General features: G+C 44.8%; 1 protein-coding gene across 2 annotated transcripts in view; it reads right to left on the bottom strand.

The window, feature by feature from the left end:
* Nucleotides 1-389: 389 nt before the first annotated feature.
* Nucleotides 390-20211, bottom strand: part of CACNA2D2 (calcium voltage-gated channel auxiliary subunit alpha2delta 2) — a 2156122-nt gene continuing 2136300 nt past the window's right edge. For both annotated transcript variants that reach the window (XM_069644058.1, XM_069644057.1), the window contains 3 exons: nucleotides 17822-17931; nucleotides 14169-14251; nucleotides 390-12795 (listed from right to left, as the gene is read on the bottom strand). In XM_069644058.1, coding sequence (XP_069500159.1) covers nucleotides 12667-12795; nucleotides 14169-14251; nucleotides 17822-17931 — 322 coding nt within the window. In that variant the 3' untranslated portion in view covers nucleotides 390-12666. The remainder of the gene's footprint in view (nucleotides 12796-14168; nucleotides 14252-17821; nucleotides 17932-20211) is intronic.

The raw sequence follows: 20211 nt of genomic DNA on the forward strand, positions 1-20211 counted from the left end.
AGGGAAAAGATGTAACACTTAGAGCGAATTTTGATACTCTGTACCACTGGGCATCTTGCTTGCCACCTGGCAAACTGGCTAATGTTTTTTGATCATTGATCTGGTGCCTAAGAATATTTCAAAAGCTGAAGAAACAGCCTGAAGAAACCACTCATTAAAAACAATTGCATTTGGGTGCAATTGCACCTTCCATGACATATAGGCTTCTGATATTCAAGTCTTCAAGTCATTCAATATTGGGAGAGAGTTGTCCCAGTTCTTCATTAGCAAGAGATTGTATGAGTGATTTTCACCACCGCAACCCCCCCCCCCCCACCCAACCCCCAACCCATCATCGCACCCCATTAGCTGGAGCGTTATCCGAGATGGGAAAAAAGACAGACGACGTGTGAAGTGAAAATATGCACATTTTTTAATAACTGATCCTCTGTAATAAACCATTTGAAAATATTTTACAAGGAATCACACACACAATATCTTACAAAGTTTTTTGTCCGTTTTTATGTTAGACATTTTTTTTGGTAACTCTTCTGTAAAAAACAGAAGGCAACCGAACCGAAAAGTTTCCGGCGGTGAAGGAAAGGGTGTTTATGGTCCTTCTTGGGTGTGGAATGGGGCAGAGTTTCCAGCAATGATAACTATTGTTGTTTCCTTGGTGTGTATTTTCTACTTTAAATATATATATATTTATAGGTATGTATATATTTTTGTACTTTAGATCTCTCGAATGAACACCTGACTAGACTTACGGAATTACACACACACTCCAGGTTTAACACAGAGTCAGCAATCTGTCGAAATAAAAAAAAACACATTCCCAAAAGACAGACCGAACACACACGCATACACACACAGACACACTGAGAAGCAACAAGGATACCGACGGGTGATGGACGGATCTTGGCATGATTTTGGCTCCATGTGCCTCCACACCACAGCCCCCTGTGGAGGTCTGCGGAGGTATCTCCAGGACGGTTGTGAAAAATGAGAAGCAAGATGGATGTTCTCCTCCGAAGGGGATGTGACGTGAGCATGAGAAAAATCGCTGCTCTACGGACAAGTTTCTTCTTTCATAACATCAATGTGCGTGGACTTTTATCACAGGGCAATGGCCGATTCCAATACAGAATCCTTCACCCTACTTATCAGATGAAATGCTGAGAGTGGAGAGAGGGGCGTTCCTTGGCGATCACATGGAGAGACTAATACATAGGTGAGGGGTGGACAGGAGGAGAGTTACACAAGGACATGCAGGTACCTCTAATGTTAATTGTCTTGCACTTTTAAACTCCATGGAATACCACTCTTAAGATTCGTCCACTTTGTCAAACAATGTTTAGGCTTTTATTGACGGCAAACAGCAAGTGAAAAGGCAATTGAATGAAGCACTGAGGGGAATGTTGCTTAGTATGTGTTAGCGAAGTAGTGCCTTCGGGTTATACTGCATTGTTGTCATGCAGAGGAGGACTTCACAGGTGGGGACTGGGGAGCCGCTCATTCTCTCATCAGCGATACTATGCGCAATTGTAAAATGGCTCCCTTTGTTGTCTGCTGGTCTCATGCAGGAAGAGCTGCTCCCCAGTCTTCCCTGGTGTTGGACAAGAGCTCAGAGACTATGCTCACACAATACAAGGGCCAACTCTCTTGGTTACAGATTCGGCAGGGGCTGCCTCTGCCCCTGTTATTCTCAATCTATATTAGGGTCATGCATGTGCCAGGGAACCCTCAGGTGAGAAAGTCCCTCAGTCCATGCTTTTATAATGGAGGGCGATGGATGAAGAAGTGGTCAATGTTGGAACGGGTGGGAATTAGTCTCCTTTGGCTGTGTGAAGTGAGGGGAAAGTTTGGGGAAGTAGCTGAGCCGAGTTGGGGCCAGTTTCCGGGAAAGAAAGCCATTATCTCAGTATATGTTCATGCCAACCAGAAGGACTCATCACACGTCTGGTCTTCCACAGGACAGGGGAATGGATTCCCCAAGAATGTGAAAGTGTTAGGCAGAGGAGCTGTGTACTTTTGCCGTTGTGTCCTTCACCCTAGAAGCACTTTCTGTGTGTGAGGCTGTTTTCAGTGGGTGTAACAAGCTCCCTGTCTGTGCAAGTGTACACCACAACAGTGATTCATCTGAAGTGCATGCTAGGTAGAGCCAGGTGAAGAAAGTCCCTCTGTCCCTGCTAGCACCACAAGGGAAGGTGGCGTTCTTCAATCTGCACCAGTGCCAGACACGGGGAGGGGATCCTTTTGTCTGTGCTAAAGTTCCAAACGACGAGACACCATTTCTGTGTGCGAGAGTGTTGACGATAAAGGAGAGGGTCCAAGAGGAAAGACACCCTCAGTATGCTAGTCAGAGAAGGGAAGCACCTCCTCAGGCAGATAAACCACCTGAGAAGCAAATAGACTCCATTAGTCAGTGGTAGCTTTCGTGAGTGCAAGAGAAGGAAAGAGACCAGTTCTATCTATGCTAGTCAAAGAAGTAGAGCCCTCATCGTTAAGAGAGAAAGTGTTCTTTATAGGCAGTCCAATATCTTTACCTAAAATTTGGAGTTCTGGTCAGGCAGACATTGGCTGGATGGAGGGCAGTCGTGAAGGAAAGGGGCCAGAGTGAGATACTGAAAGGAGAGTGGAGGGGAGAAAACGTGGGTATTAGATGTTGTCAGGAGTAACTCAGAGTTTCATAGCATAGAAAATGTGGTTGCTTTGTAAGGTTGCAAGACAATGTTGTCCGCACCCAGGCCAGTCTTGGACACAGTCATTTCTTACAAATGTATGTTAAAACTTTCTGGGCCACTCGTGGTCAGCTGCAGCTACAACACATGCACTATAAGTTGAGGATAGCTGAATTTCTGAAGCAGGGCTAACATTTTAGAGATGGGTTATGGGAGACAGGACAGTTTGGAAAAAGCGGCAAGAGTAAGTTGCGAGGGTTAAGCTCCACAGGGCGCAGAATAAACATTTTGCCAGAAAATGCAAGAACTGGAAGAAATCTTGCCGGGGTGGGAGGGTGGCAAGTCAGTCTTGTTATTTTTTTCTCATAGTAATTTAGAATTGGTATTCATATCAACTATTGAAGAGAACGTTATAGCAGCTGTCCTGCTGTCTGGTAAATGACAAGACATACTGTAAAAAGTAAGTATGAGGACCTCAGAGCAGAAGAAAGGACAGCAACTGAAAGCAGCATGGCTCTGCGTCCAATGTTCCCTGTAGAGATTCGTCCAGTCAGTGGGTTGCCAGGAGCTGCTCCTTCTTTGAGCTCACACACAGAAGCCATCATCTCAACGGATGCAAAAGAGTAACATTTGGGAAAATGAAAGCTTGGAGGGCGAGTGTTATTCTATTGAAGGACCAGCTTGTGAGAGCACGAAGGTTGCGGTAAGCTCCATGTTCTCCTGCATACACAGAATGATTTCCAGGCAACGCACTTTCTATTACAGGAGGCTAGAGTTTGTGCATCCGAGGGCTTTTAGCGAGCCACGTGACAACCATGACATCAAGCTTGGCCATCAGAATCACGAAAAAAGGTGCATACCTTCAAATACGTGAAGGAAACTCGTTAGGGCCTTACGTATCACAGCGGCTGTGAGCTAAGAATAAGGACTATGGTATCTTTAGCCCCACCTAGTTCAACATCTCTTAAACATCTGTCCTTGGGACGACCGCCCAGCGCACATAGTGCTCACATTCCAAAGGGAAACATTAATCATGTTAAAAAGCCCCAAAAATATTTCTATTTCTTCGTTTAAACTGATCTCTAGTCCTCCCTTTAAGATAAAGGGAACACAAAAGCCAATAGGGCCATTTGATGACCGCAATACATGTTCCTTGCAGTGCAATCCTAGTTTAGATGAAGCACCTAGTTCTATCATCCAGAGAGACTACTGGGGACATTATTAACTGAAACTGGCAGGTTTGATAACTTTGTGTCTTTAATTTAGTTGGGGGGCCTATTACTATATAGACCCGGACATGATCTGTGTCTAATAAAAATGGTGGCTGAAGTTCAGTCAGATCGTTGGAGTGGTTAACAATTCAGGTCTAGCCGATTTACAAAGTAGGCATCGTACAATATAGTGACACTGGCATTGTAATGTGATTCGATATATCAAGCATAACATGCCCGAATTTCTGAACAAATTGATGTGAAGATTGGGAGAGAACTGTAATTTTTGACAGCCGATGTTCAGCCGCCCAGCTGCATAAGGGAATGTTGTAGATTCGGAGTGTACAGAGAGCGGGGCAGAAAACAAGATGGTGGCATCGGCTCCACAATGCAGAGCGACACACTGAGTTGAATGGAGCGGATTGTTTAAACCCCTTCCTTTCAGCATTATGGGTTTTTGCAAGCAAACTGTTTTCGGAAGAGCGAGAGTGGTTTTGCTATACTGAACGGCCATCATTCAGAAAGGGGATTGACTACTTTTAATATATTGATAAATGAAGTAGATGCATACGAGTCCATCAAGGAATTGTGAGTGTAGGTTCGACTAAATCACATTTACTCGGCTTCTGACTCATCTAGAAGTGAGGATCAGGCTTTCAGATGAGCACGGAGTTGATCAATTCGCAATGACTAAATTAGCCTAGAGGGATTTTCCGGATTCACGTTTGGAAAATAGATTGAGGGTAGGCCGTTATGTCCCATAAGAGTTTAAGAATGAAACAGAATGCAAGAAAAAGCAGATTCACATAGTAACCAGGATTCAATAAGCCCAAATGCCGGGTCTAGGAACTTTTTTGAGCCTCATTATATGTTTGCCAGTGCGGTATCAAAGTGCCGGTAATACCATTTACCTGCACGTTACCACACCTGCAAACTACAAATTTGGTGGTGGGGTTGCCAGATTTATCTGCAGGTCTGAGCTGCTGGTAATTCCAGAACCCCACCACCAAATAAATGCTGGTATTACTGGTGCCGGTAATACTGGCAATTCCTGCCATGGAGTCCTGAAATTGGGAATACCCAACCTTACTGGCACTTGTAATCTGCCGGTATTACCGGCAGACCAAATATCAGTAATACCGTTTGGTGGAATCCCCTCGGATTTACCGGCAGGATACCACCAACAATATTATGAGGACCTTTGCGTCTAGTACTCAGAACGGTTTTGGGTGTTATTTGAACAGTGGTGGAGCTCATAGTGGTTTATTTACTCATTTTTGTAGGAAGGCAGAAAGTTGTTAACTCCTAAAGATGGATCAAAAAGGCTTGGACATGCGTAGAGGGAAGCAAGTAGATGTTCACCTTCACTACACTCTGAGAGCTGCTTCTTCCTTCAAATTTAAGACTAAAATTCTGTTGATTTCTGTTTCATCATATTGTAAATTAAGGAAATATAGTTTGAGCTTTGCTATAGTCTCATTTAATGTGCCAAACTACATTAAAAAATGAATGTGGTGTGAATAAATGTGTTATTGTATTGCAATCTAATGTAACGATTTATTTATTATGAAATGTCGGACAAATATGGAAGACATTGGCAACATTCTTTGAATTGGGGTCTTTTGAGAGTGCAGTGAGGTTTGGCTGCAGTGACACACACCAGTTAGTTTTACCTTGAGTTTTAGACATGTCTTATCGCCTACGGCCAGTTCAATACGATTTTTAAGCGGGTGACATGAGGCCAAAGTAGCCCAAATAACATAATTTAAGGAACAGCCAACGTTCAATTGTAATTGAAACGTTATGTTATCCACCCATAATGTTATAAAACTGAAGTTGTACGCACGCCTTATCATTTGGTTTTGCAAAGCTTTCAACTGAGTGATGGTGCAGGGGAGAGAGGGAACTACTTATGGTAGAATGACAAAAATCCGATAACTTCCCTTTTGCGTACACAGAGCTCTTAAGTGAGACTTGCGGCCTGGTCCTCCATGAATCTGACAGGTTACCAGCACCCCACTCCCCCAGCACTGCCCGTGCGTGGCCACCTGCCTGCCGGTGTGCATCCCACCCTTGGGACTCCTCTGCCCTAGCACTTAGCCAGTGGCCTCCTCCCTAGCACTCCCCTCATGGGCTAACACCAGCACATTTCCTGCCTTCTCCCCCTAACCGGCCTCTCTTCCCCATCTCCTGCACTTCTCTTTACTGCACTTACACGTCCAAATGGCACAAGGCCTAGTAGAACCAGGATTTTATATATTACTGTTCCTCTTGTTGTTTACTCCACTTGTTACCTCCCCACTTTTTCTTGTGGCACCTGGAAACACCATTGGTTGTATAGGCGCCTAACAAATGCACAATAAAATTAAAAAAAAGATATACAAGTCATTGAACCCTAGAATTGGATAGGATAAGAAAAGTCTGAAAAAATACTCAAAGGTAGCCTAACATAAGTGTTGAGAACATGGATGACCTTAAGGCAACCACATCTTTAAATATAAGTTACCCGAAACTGGTTGTGCACTAACTCTTTACCCTTTGTGAGATTATTGTAAGCAAAAATATTTTTGCAAAGTTAGAACTTCAAAATGGATTCAAATGAAGCCCCCATCATTAGCGTAAGACTAACAGGCCTATGAGGGCTGGAGTGGGAATGTGGAAGGTCCGGGCCCGGTTTCCCTGAGGGAGGAATTACCGGGCCCTCCGAACTCGGAATGGCCCGGGAATTCCCCATTCAGGGAAACCGGACCCTGTTCTGGAGGAAGCCATGTTCCATGGCATGGCGCATAGCAGGAGAAGACTTGTTTCCTGTTTTACCCTCTTGCAGTTCTACGTTTCCGTGATCCATGGCAGAGCTATGCAATGCCTTGGCATCTTCCTCAAAAGCAGGAACAGCACAGACTTAGAAATGAACGCCACTTTGCTTTCAGAACCCCTTTCATTTGTACTCTTTCAAATCTTTTCCTGTTTGGAGGAGTCATCAAGAGTATCAAGTGGAGAAGGGCGTGTGTCAAGTGATGGAGATGCGTCCGCTATCAACTGCTTAAGGGTCTTTGCAGACACAGACTATTTCCTTTTCACTTAAATATTTGGTCAATTTCCCTGCCATGTACAACTCCGTCCAGTGATTAAATGGAAAGCCATGCTTGCCATTCCAAGAGGCTGAGGCAATCAAAGCGATGGGTACCATTTCTGTAAAGTCCCACCATAGTGAATGGTTGCTTTGCACCCTTCCAGCCCTCTTTACACATGATATGATATGTTAGTTATAACACACTTAATACCGAGATCGAACCTGTGGTGCTCTGTGTCGTCTTGCTTCCAAGGCGAGCATGTTGCCCCTGAGCTATCCTCCCGAGACATGAAACAGATCTCTCATTGGACAAGCTCAAGAGAGTGAGACATAAGCGTGAACACAGCCAGAACCCCTCTCACATTTCCCTAGAGGAGGGGCAGGCTTTTCTTTTGCTAGATCCCTCTGCCAATGCTGTGCAACCTTAGTCACGTTCATGGGGTTTGGTAAAGGGACAGGCCCATTGTCTTTTCCCCTGTCTCTATTTTTAGTATTGTGTAGACTGCATCCAATGCCATTAAGATAAGTGGTTGAGGGGTAGTTTAAAAAAAAGAAATTAAAGGCATTTTTTCAAAACCTGTAACTCTGGCCAAGGTGGAATTGACAGAGAAGGTAGTTGAAATGTCACAGAACTTTAGGATGGAAACAAAGAGATTCGAGGGAGAGGCAGAACCCTGCATAAAAGAGACCACTTTCTGGTGTTAGTCGAGACAGTTTATGGGAAACTGGAGACACTGGGCCTCATTAGACGGAACGCGGTAAGGGTTTACCGGTACCGGTAAGGGCACCGGTACCGGTAAACCCTTACCGCCCTACTAAGAGTTCCCTTTGCCGGACCCGACCTCAACGACTGGTTTTAGCAGCCGTTAAGGAACGGGCCCGCAAAGGGACCTTGGTGCTAATTACGGTACCGTAATTAGCTCCTTCCCCATTGAACCCTATAGGGGCAAGAATGGGAATGGGGAAGGGCCATTGTGAATGGGGAATTACCGCCCCCGCTCACCTTGGAGTAGGGTGGTAACTCCACCATCCACCAGGGCAGACACTGTAAAATACCGGCGGCAACCATACCGCCTACCGTGTAATGAGGCCCACTGTATTCTGAACTGAAGGAGGTGCTGAGTATACGTTGTCACCCACCATGGCCAAGTGACTGGTGACCTATCTCTGGCGTGGAGGATCACTGCCAAGAGTAGAAGTAAAAGTGATAGCTCAAACGAGTATGCCAGACAAGTGAGCGAGCAGGGTGGTACCCTTTAATAGCGACCCTTACAAAACATTCGTGATTTTGATATGAGCACCAATTCACTCGTGGCTCTAAAAGATGATTGATTTGCGGAAGTTCTAATCTCAGCGTGCTGAGAAGGCTCTATTGAGCTCACTGCATTTGCATCAAGCGTTAATATATGATTACTAATTATAATATCAGATTTTATAAATCATTTCATGCCAGGTCCGTCCACTTCGAAGAAATAGCTGTTAATACTCGCAAATGTAAGTCTACCCAATGTATCAACCTTGGAAGGATGCTGGGCTGAGTCAGCCATTCTGCCATTCGAACTTGCGAAATGCATGCTTGCCTAATATCAGATGTGATCTTTTAATCCATGACCAATGCTGCAAAGCGAAATGAAAGTCTGGTACCATACGCAAGGGCGTTTGGCATTATTCGAGAACTTGGGTAATGCAACCAAATGACTGGGAGTACACTACGACAGATAGCAGAGCCTGAGAAGACCAGCAGCTGTAGTTGCTTTCCATGTCTTGTGCATCGATCTTATTCTTGGATGGGGCTGAGGACAGTTGGTAGGTACCTCCAATGCAGCTAAAGCCTTCAAGTCCAGGGATTTAGATTGTTGTTATTCTCCACCTTAAGTTACCGAAGATAATGCACAGCAGGAGTTGCCGTCCTTCCGATTTGCCCCGCCCACTCGTGATCAACACCAGAGGTACTGAATTGTCCAAAGTAGGGCTTTTTTTTTAAAGCTAGGCTCAAGATTGTATTGGGATCACAGTGTAGGTTTTGGGTGAATCCTTATAAAACTTCAAAGAAGATTTGACTAAGGAGTCAAACTACATGGCGATGGAGACGTTTCCTTGCATGGCACTCTGCGGATAGCATCTCAAGAAAACTGGCTGCCCTGTCATAAAGCATGTATGTTGATATGACCACGCATGTTCGGCACTACTCACATCCATGAACGCCCAGAAGAAGCTTATATTGACTCATTAGTAAAAGGGCTCAGAGCTAGCAGAGCCTGCTGCATTTCTAAATAGAATACCTTTTAGGATTGTGGTACTGTTCCCAGCACAAGGCATCCCTAATCAATTGTTGGTCTGTTGGCGTCAGGATAACTTGGAGAAGTCTAGAATTGTGCATCTGACACCCTGTTATGTTATAGTTTTTCACACCCCAAAAAGTGTGTAGCGCAACCAACACCAGATGGCAACTTGGCGCTAAAGCTGAACCAACAAGTCAAGTGGAAGAACCAAGAAGACCTAAAACAACTAAGTTTTAAGGGCCTTCCTAAATTGCAGGTGTGCCGAAACCATACGCAGAGTGAAGGGCGTTCCACAGAACAGCAGCTCTAGTCAAAAAAGAGTGACCACCAGTTCTTGCACGATGGACCCTGGGGATAGCCAAAAGAAAGCAACCATCGGAGCGTAAGGTGCGAGCAGGAACGTACGGCTGAACCTTTTGCTGTAAATACTCCGGCCCAATACCATAAAATGCCTGATGAACTAGGCACAGGGATCTACCCTGCAAGGTAAATATGGGAAAAGCAAAGATCTTTTTGTGACATATCTCTGGCTATGAGATGAGGAAAGGTAAGAAAACAAGAGTTTGATGGCCTTCTGCTGAGCACTTGTCCAACCGCTTCCGGAATGAGTGAATGTGACTGCTGGGAATGCTGATGGAATTCCAGCACATCCTGAACAGCACTTGACCAAAGCAGGTCCCAGTGCAGGTTTTGCAAGCGCTACACCGGTCAGCTACTGGAAGTGGTCTGTCAAAACCAAACATAACTGTAAGCTGAGCTGTAGTGAAACAAGCAAATCAGCAGGTGGAGCTGTACAGAAAATACAACCCACTTAACCCACCACCAAAAACAAGCAACAAATCCTGCCAGAGGCATGAGGTGCTGGGGCCCCGGCAAGACAGCAGCGTTTGGATCAACTGCCAAGTAGTGTCCAGTTGACACTAATAGGCATCAAAGAGTAGATTGGAGTGGATGCCAATGGGAGGTAGTGCACAATAGTCTGCTCAGGAACAATGAAGTTGTGGGTTTCTGACCCAACACATACTACGGTAACAACGGTCAATTATTAGAACTAGGAGACAACTGGATTTAGGGTTAAATACAGTACGTGTTCTGCTAGAGAGTTTTTAATGCATTTGATCTGTCTGTGGACCGCAAAGGCATGGTAAGGCTTTAACCTGCCTCGAAGAGAATTGGGGGTGTTGCAGAGGCAAATTATACAGAATACGTAACACATAAATACATTTATAATTTAACGTCCTATAGGAACTCTATTAACTCGTTTTAAATATTCTGTATAATTTGCATTCAAACCACTCTACATTTTTCTGAAATACATGTTTAAGACTGGGTTGCATTGTTCCAGTCAACCTATCTTAGATCTTTCCCAAATCACCCTTTAAAACAATATCTTTAAAAAAAATTGGACAAGCAAGGCAATGGGCTATTACAGGTAGGAGCGCAGGTGGGCTGATACACTGAATGACTACAGGGCCCGTATGACGCTTTCAGTTTGGGCTGGAATTCAGAAGCGCACACTCCAAATATTTTCTGGTATGGTGGGCGCCTTTCTTTAGTGGCATATGACTTAAGAGGTTATGCCAGTGACGAAAGTGATTCAAGATGTGTGCAGGCCTTGACACTGCTTGGTAAGTCTTTACGATACACTCTTAGCTTATGATTCGAGTGTTAGTCAATGTACTAATCGGCTTATGGTCATTTCATCTAAAACTATTGCATCCGATTTTCCATCGACGTTTTCCATCTAAAAAATTTCCATGTAATACATTTTTTCTTTTTTTGGGGAGTTTTTTACCCTTTAAAATACACCTGAAAAAAAATGAACCCTTTACCCCCCAGAAACATGCATTAGAAGGATTTTTTTTTAGATGGAAATATTTCGATGGAATGGTATTAGATGCAGTGGTTTTAGATGAATTGACTAGATACCTACTAATCCAACTGCCACTGTCTCACCTAACCGCTCTCTCCCCATGTTCTTTGAGCACATTGTTTTATGTTTCATCCTTATAACAATCTTGGCAAATGTGTCGGTAGGATCAATCAGTCACTTGTTAGTGTACCTCTCTCCACGCCCCCCTGCATGCACACACCAATGGCAAGTTGGACACTTCCTTCAGATCGGCTTCCTTAACAGAGCCCCCACGCATGCGGCCCCCACCAATGTCTGTTCATCCATCGCATACGTGAATATGGAAGTAAACTACAAGCCCAAACATTGTTGCTAATCCCAAATTGCAGACCGTCATCCTGAAACTTTCAGGCACACATGCTGATGGCACAGGGGCTGCACAGTGAGCATCGGAGGCGAGCAAAGGTGTCCTGCTGATATGACCTACTGCGCAAACATAATGGTAGGTTCTCATGACCATTGAAGTTACTACGCCTTTGATCATGTGACTGTCAAGTGGCTGTATCACAAATGTTTGATTCTATCATGATGTCCTATAACCGTGTGGCCGCTGAGGGAGATCGATGTTCGAGCATAGGAACAGCCGTGTCATGACCAAGTGGCTTACAAACGACCATGCCACAATCCAGTGACTTTCTGAAGTAGCAATACTGTCACAGTGACCACTGAAGAGGTTATGCTGGATAGAGGACCTTTAAAGGGGCTATCCAGTCAGGAGCAAGTGACCTTTGATTTTCTATAGTTCAAGAAGTCCTTTTGGCAGAAAGGTGACTGTGATCATAGTCTTCATTTGGCAAACTATCACATTCTTTTTTTTCTTCTTTTTTTTTGGATGGGAGAACAGGGCTGCAAGTAAATGACCTCAAACACAACAACATACCATTTTCTTTTCATTTGTGTTTTCTTCCTGTTTTGTTTTTTGATTAAATACTTTCCGACAGAAAAATGAAAAGGTTTCACTGGATACGATTTGATGAGTTCTCTCCGAATGCCACAAGGTCTGCAATATGTGGGGTGCTGCTTTCTACACATGAAGAACTCATAAGTCTTCCCCCATGGTATGAAAGCGCTGGCTACTAGGCCCTTCGTTCCCTTTCACACCCTCCATGGTGGTCAGCAAGCTTGTCTTTTCGGCATGCTTTGTTCCCAGATGGAGAGCGGTTGGAATTGGAAGCGAGAATGTTAAAGCAAAGTGAAACCCACAGGGAAAAATCCAAGGAGCCTGCAGGGGGGAACATGAACTCCTCCTGTTTTTCATGGTAACGAGCACCAGAGTGCAGGACACAGGAGGTGCACAGGATCTCCATCGCAACTGACCCCAATGTGCAGGAAACAGGCAGTCCTCACGCATTTCCCTGGCAGCCAGCATTGATTTGCAAGACACAAGAAGTCCTCCAGTTTCCATGACGACCATGATTTTCAGGAAACAGGAAGTCATCCCTTTGTAGATTTCAGACTCCAAATTGGGGAGAAACCAAAATCAATTAATAAAGAAAAAATAAGGAATCCACAATGGAAAGGGGATTTAAAGGCAGGCAGCCAAGTGAAGTGGATCCCAGCTGACGGTCGCAGAGATGACGACGAACTGAAGCGACAACAAAAGCCCCAAAGATGCTGTGAAGGATGCTCCACTCCCACAGTCTGAAGTATCCTCCTGTGGGCAAGATGAAAAGAAGAGATGAGTTCCAGAATCACTCTGGACAATTACCAATCAGACAACATCATACTGTAGGGATGCCAGTGTCACTCAATGGATGGCAGCATCACCGATGTTCACCACGCTGATGGCTCAGTCTGTCCTCACTTAAGAGACCTAAAACTAATTGGGGTCCCTCACTGCCAAATCATTGCACTCCCAAACTTCAACCAGCCCCATAGACTTCAAACCACTCCCCTTCCTACAACACAGGCTTCATATATGTATTTCAACAAAGCATTATCTACTTCCATGCAGTGGTCGAAGTGGGCGTGAGCGGTTGGGAACGGAGCTCCTCTACTTAAAAAAAAAAAAAAAAATACTTTTACTGTTCCTATACTTTTATTTTAAAAAGAAACCGCTCCGGAATGCTTTAGTTTTAAAATAAAAGTGTAGGAAGACGTTGAAACTTGCACTTTTCAGTGCAGTCAACTGAACCTTCCCTTAATCAGCAGGTGTGTTTGTTTGGGGGCTTGCATTGCACGTGGGATGGGGCGTGGCGATGAAGGTTTGTGGGGAGCGGTGGCAGGCCATCGGGGAACATAGTTCCACTACTTCTTTTCTTACACTTCGACCACTGCGATATTGCAGAACACTGGCCTCTTGAAATGTATTCTCTCATCACCGTCATCGTGAGCTGATTCACACATTCGCAACCATGGACTTATATAATGTAAACATTTTTAAAAAGTGACCCAAATTAGTCCTTAGGGCATGTATCTGTCCTAAACTCTCAGAGAGGGAAGACAGGGATAGAAAGTCCTGTACCTAAATCACCATCATTTTGCACTTCAATAAAGGTTGATCACTTTTATAACGTCACTGGTGCTGCATCACCTATTCCCACATCAAGTAGGCCAGTCAAGATTCAGCACCCTCAACAGCGCTAACCACATTCTATTACATAATTTTGCATTTCCATGCTTGCATCCAGAAGCGTTGCTAGGGGGCGTCTGAGCGGTCTAGAGCCCCGGATCTTTGGGTTGTAGCCCCGGATCGAAGCTCAGGGGTTACAACCAAAAATGCTAGCTAGCCCCCAGTCCCAACAGTCCCAAAATTAGCATAGCCCCGGATCTTTTCCAGACCTAGCAACACCCCTGCTTGCATCATTGGTAACCTGGATGCCAATGAGGTCCCACTTCATATATACGTAGGCGAACACCCTCATTTCTGCCTGTGGCATCTAGCTCAGGTGCACATAACACCCATGGCCTCTTCTAGGTACCATATACGTCAATGGAGCCCAACTCCTTAGAAATCACTGCCGACGAAGAGTGCCAAGAAGACTCCACCACCACCACCACCAGAAGCATACCCAATGGTCTACTTACTGTCATATTGTAGTCAAAACAGATGTGTGGGCCCTTCCGATAGCGTGGTCTGTGGACAAGCTCGCACTGCTCCGGCCCATCCGCTGGGAGCACATGTGTTAAGGGAAGACAATGAATCAAAAGGACACAGAAAGGGGCTGTGGGATGATGCAGAAACTAGAGACGGAAAGTTAGAGAGTGCCCCAATAGGACTCAATCCACTCCAGAGACATGTGAAAGCTCTAGTCCATGCCAGCGTTATATCACCTATGGACATCATATAACACTATGATAGGCACATAAGGAATGAGATTTGCTTTTTAACAGGTGTACAATGAAACGCACACAATGGTGTTTCGAACGGGACAAATGCAAAATAGTCACAATGAAACAACATTACACTGCAACTGACAGGTATAAAGTGCACAATACATTAAAACTGTAGACTGAACCCCCACGGGCAAACGACGCCTTCAGGAATCCATGAAGATTAACAATCAGGTGATATCATTCCATAGCATGTCCCTGTGAGCGAATGTTATTCTATCCACAAAGAGGTAGCAGGTGAGATGTCCCTCCTGAGGCCCACCTAGCATTTACCTCACACTCCAGCACCGTCTGCTAATGGGACAGGCCATGCAACGGATGACATGCGTTGAGCTGCCTTCATTGCACCCTTGCTGTAGCTCAGGAGGGGAATCTGCTTGCGCCGCTTCCTTGGTCTGGATGGATAGGACTTGCATTAGCAGGACCTGCTATCAGCTCATGAGGGTCGGCAGCTGGGGTGTGAGCGATTTTCACACATCTCGTTCCACAACCGCCATTGAACTTTCCAGGTAGGGATTCCAGGGACCGCCTAGCTGCCGAGAGGCTTATGCATCCAATGCTCTAGTCCCTATTTGCATGCTCACAGTACAGCTGTGCTGACCTCCTCGATCTTGGCTGTGTTGACATTGCATCTCAGCTGGGACACACCCTTAACTCCCACAATAACAATAGAGCACACATAAAGCACACATTGCAGAGTGTCATGAGAAGAACCAGCTCTGTTTGGAAATATCCAATATGAGGGCATCCAGAGACATCCAGCCTTTGATATCAGTCATGCAGGCACCAGGCAGTGGCCCTGGATGACACATTGGTGTCATGTTATCAGTGTATTGCTGACTGGCAACTCCTAAACCATCAGCCGGATCACACCACAGCTTCATGTGGATATTTAAAAAAAACATTGGAAACAGAATTGACGCAAGGTAGACTGCAATGTATGGAAAGTGGTTGGGCCACCTAAGACGATCCAGTGAGGAAGGACAGCCTTGCGTGCATGGGGAATGAGCATAGGAGCACAAACTGTATCATCAAAGGCAACTGAGAGGTCCAAGAAGACAAGCAATCAGTCATTGTACCAAGTTTTATGGGTAAGGTGTCACCTACCATTTCGAGCACTGGCTACCTCGGCGGCATGCGGGGCAAACAAACTCTTAGTAACTAAGAAGGTGCTAGGAAGTAATGTTCTGTTGAAAAAGTACTGCCACTTTTCAGTGCACTGTTAACTTAATGCTAACTCGCCAGATCTAGAGGATCCAAGAAACCTTTTTAATCAGTGAGAGAACTGGCCCAGGAGGGAATATTGCAGAGAGTCTTATAATGCTGTCATCCGGATTGGAAGCAGCTTTCATGGGCTGAACAATATCCAAGTAACCAGAATCAGTCAATAGGCGAAGTGTTTGCCCTTAGACTTGAAAAAAAAACCGATCCTCTAAAAACTTTCATATTAAAAAAATAATTGATTTAATTCAATTTGTTAACTGAAAAAAACACCTCGGGATGGGCAAAGGATTAAAAAAATGATTGAGGGCTCAAAAGTTCCTTATGGCGACAGTGAAGATAGGAAACATGGGAATAAAAAAAAGTGGACACAGCACTTTTGATCTGAGCGTTGTACCGTTGTCTGGCCAGCAGCAGCCAGGCATAGGCAGATTAGGGTAATTTGACTAAGAACAAGCTTCTCTTTTGATCAGGTAATGTCGCTAACAAGTTACGGAATAAGTGCAGTAGGAAGTAGGATGCTGGACCCCTTGCTACACTAGATACTGAATTCACTATGTGAAGGGAGAGGTACTCAGGTCAATATATTGGAGCATGAAGAATGGGCAGCTGGAATGGCTGATGCTACCTCAAGGAACATATTTTAGGATCTACCTGGGACTTGATTGAAAAGGTGCCTAGGACTTGATTGAAAAGGTGCCTGGAATTGTCAAGTCCTCCAGTAAAAGGCACAGTTTCACTTGCAGTAAGTTTACAAAAACCTAGAGGGATGAATAAGCGAGTAGAGTCTTAGAAGCAAATATCAAGTCTGAAGTATATCCCAGCTTGTGTTAAGCAGAGTGTCAATTGCTCGAAAAGTGTTGTGGGGAAATGGAGCTTTCACAACTCTCCTTCAGTCCATGGACCCTCCCATCCAATGCAAATTAAAATCTGTTATCACAGCAAGACTGCCATCCTTGCACATTCCCAACTTGTGTCCGAGGCAATTCTAACACCGTGTTACCCCACTGTCTAAATATACAGTCTAATCACAAAGATTTGCACTGTAGAAAATCAAGAAATGCCTGTGGGCATTTCAAATTTGCCATTTCAACCTGATACTCGATTCACCAAGCTTAAACCTGGAGATGTCAAAACCATCTCTGGAACGCCCTTCAGCTAATCATCCTGAATCTCACTTGCATGTGAACTCCTCAAAGATGCTCAAACCATGCTACTTGTTGCTGAAAATAATATGGTTCATTACCTGCGACTGCCATGGTAATGTTTGTTAAGTCCAGTGATGAGTTCTTTCCTCCTGTTTTCTATTGAAGCTGGCAAGAGAATAGATACCCACTTTTGAAAGTGTTTGCCTTTTTTGAGGGAGTTATTTCTCTGGAGGCCCTTTTGATACCAAAAACAAACCTTAATAGGTGGGTGTGTTCTGAAGGTGGGAAGTCCAGCAAAAAGTGTCAAGTGGCTGGTTACAAGCAGCAGCCATCTCCTTAAAAGAGCTCTGCTTACCAAACCACCCAAGATACATCATGTAGCCCCAAAGTCTCCAAGCCAAGCTCCTGGGCCGATCGCCATGACAATCAAAATTCATTCCTAAGAGGAAGAAGGGAATTTTCACGACTGTGATCATTAGGTGGACCAACGCGAGAGGTCATGTCGTAGGTTCAAGGGTCAATGAGGTCACGAGGAGAGAATGAAAATCATAATGATGGAACCTGCTGCTTCATTTACTGGAAATGTTAGTTTACCATCACCGTGGGAAGAGTGGGGTCTGATCACGCTGAATTGAAGAGCGAAACAGGTAGTGAGGAGCATACCAGTCCCGCTGGTGAGGAGTGGTTTGGATTCTCAAGGTCAGGTGTTTGTAAGACAGGAAGCTGAAGAAAGCAATGCCAAAGAAGAAAGCCATGATGAGAATCTTTTCAACCACACAAACACACACACAAACACACTGACTATTCTATGCATGCTTTCATATCCCAGTACAGACAAGAAGTATTGCTTGCTATACCAAATCCACACTTGCAATGTACCTCAAAATAATTCCTCACACCCCTACACATTTAGCAAACCATAGGTACTCAGGTAGGATATTTCATAAGGTAAATACAACTGGACACAGCCAAGGATACATCTCGTCTCCGCCTGGGGCAACTTAGAAGTTTCACACTGATTGCACATTGGCTTCTCTGCGACCACGAAGAGCAGATTGGTGCCGGCGAGCCTCTGGGCATGAAACAACCTGCAGGGGAGAGGCACCAAACGTTATTTACATGTTTTCAAATCTCTCTTGAACACTGGGTTCACGTAGGAATATCACACATTAAATTGTTCTGCCATGCCCAAGCGGATCACGGAACTAGTGTACTTCCTAAATCCTATCAGTAATGGATGTTGGCATATAGAGACCCTTGGTGTCCCACACCAAGGCAATGCACATTTAGGGGCTGGAACATATGTGAAGAATGACTGCTTCCCAGTGCACAATGTATTTCAGCTTTCTGACCCCATGTCACGCTTCTGTTAATGTGAAGCAGGATGTTGGTAAAATGTGACAATGCACCAATATCTGGGCGGTGTCTTCCTTTCCATCCTCTGTCCAACCGTATACCAAGCCCCAAATAGGAGGAGCAAGACTTAAGGCAACCAAAGCTAGATCAGGCCTACACGGCACTGGTGGGCACCTTGTGGCCCTCCAGATGGTTTGACCTATGACTGCCATGATCTATGTTGGCTAGGGATGATGGGAATAGTAGGCCAAAACATCTGGAAACCCACAGTTTGCCCACCACTGCCATAGGGAGAGAAGGGAACCCAGAGATACATTCTCAAATTAACATCTTGACTTCCCTTTGACAAAGAAAAACATTTTTGCCTACTATAATTACCATTTCAGATGGTGAGCGTGCAGGTGAAAAATGAATAGAAACAATATTGGCCTAAAAACCAAACCTAGCACCAGCCCATGTGTCATTAACATGGCAATGCTTTGTGGAAATGTCCACAGAAGGACTATACTGAAGCTTTCTGCTCTCAAGCAAAGTAAAATGGCTGCCCTAGACAGCAGATCATACTTGGCTCTCGTAGAGTAAGGCTCAAGACTTTCTGATTGAAGTACAGTTAACTATCCGACTAAATATTCATCACCATCGTGTTCCTCTTGTAATTCCTTTTAAGGCAACACACCACAGAAGCCTAGTATTTTTGTTCCAATGAGGGAAAGGCCTTTTGCATTGAATGATCATCACAAATTGGCAGAAATGATCTATTGTTCAGGAATTGTGCATTTGCACATGGTACCATTTGTCACGAATCACACTTAATGGCAACAGGGATTTGCATATCGTAGGCAGGGGTCTGCAACCCGCGGCTCTCCAGATGTTTTGAACTACCGCTCCCATGATCCTTGTTGTAGTCCAAAACATACGGAGAGCAAAAGGTTGCAGACCCCTGCAGTAGAGCAAGCAAACAACCACCTTCAAAGAACACTGTGCTGTAATTAAAGAAAGAAAGATCCTCTAGGTAATACATTGGCAAGTGAACAACTACTTTAATCCAAGAGGTAAGGATTACAAGGTACATGTGTCTGAAGCTAGGGACAGGTCATACATGAACACAGGCTCACTGTCACCCCATACCAGGAATGAGTGGGGCGGAACAGGCTCTCAAACGTCCACATAAGGAACATTCCAACCAGTGACATCACACTCGTGCAGTGATTGTTTAAGCCTGCAGGGGAAACACACTAGACTCAAGTCACAACACATCCCTCTTTCATCCAGGAGAAAAAGGAAAGGTGAACATGAAAGATTCTCAGGAGAACAGTTGCACAGGCACAAGTGTGCACCATACCAACATATGAATTCACAATCTTACACCAGCTCACACGACACGCCATGCAGGATAGACAGAAAGCATGGTAGGAATCCAAAGACACATCTGGCATACAGGTCAGGCATCAGAACCAGGTACTCAGAACTGATGCTCACACTGAGCCATAAGCAAGTAATATTGCACCATCGCTGGCACCTTCACTCTTACTAGATAAAAGAAAAGAACCCAAAGTCCAGCTGCCCAGATGCTCAACATGCACCACATGGAGGCTCACATAAATGTCCAAGACCCACAGCACTGGCCACACAGGCACATCCTCACATGCGCCAACATCAAACAGAGACTTTGCGGACTCACCGCATTGCACTGGACACACAGGTACAAACACACCTGCATCCTACCAACAATCCATACTTATCTCACAGTTTCAAGCCCCCATCCCATTCCTACAGAAACAGAAAAGCAAAACAAAAGCAGGCGGGGAAGGACTGCCGAGCACTCAATCACACACACTCGGTGGTCAACACAGCCTTACGTCACCCGCACCTTGCACAGAATGAGAAAAGAGAAAGCTTAGAATGACAATCACATTGGCAACCAGTACATCAGTAACCAACAAAGATGCACGAACATGAGTGCCCAGACTGCAATAAAATTCGACAACATGCTTATCCAAATACTTTATAAT

Source organism: Ambystoma mexicanum, chromosome 2p (assembly GCF_040938575.1).
Source record: "Ambystoma mexicanum isolate Mex_15411 chromosome 2p, UKY_AmexF1_1, whole genome shotgun sequence".
Classification (NCBI taxonomy): Eukaryota; Metazoa; Chordata; class Amphibia; order Caudata; family Ambystomatidae; genus Ambystoma; species Ambystoma mexicanum.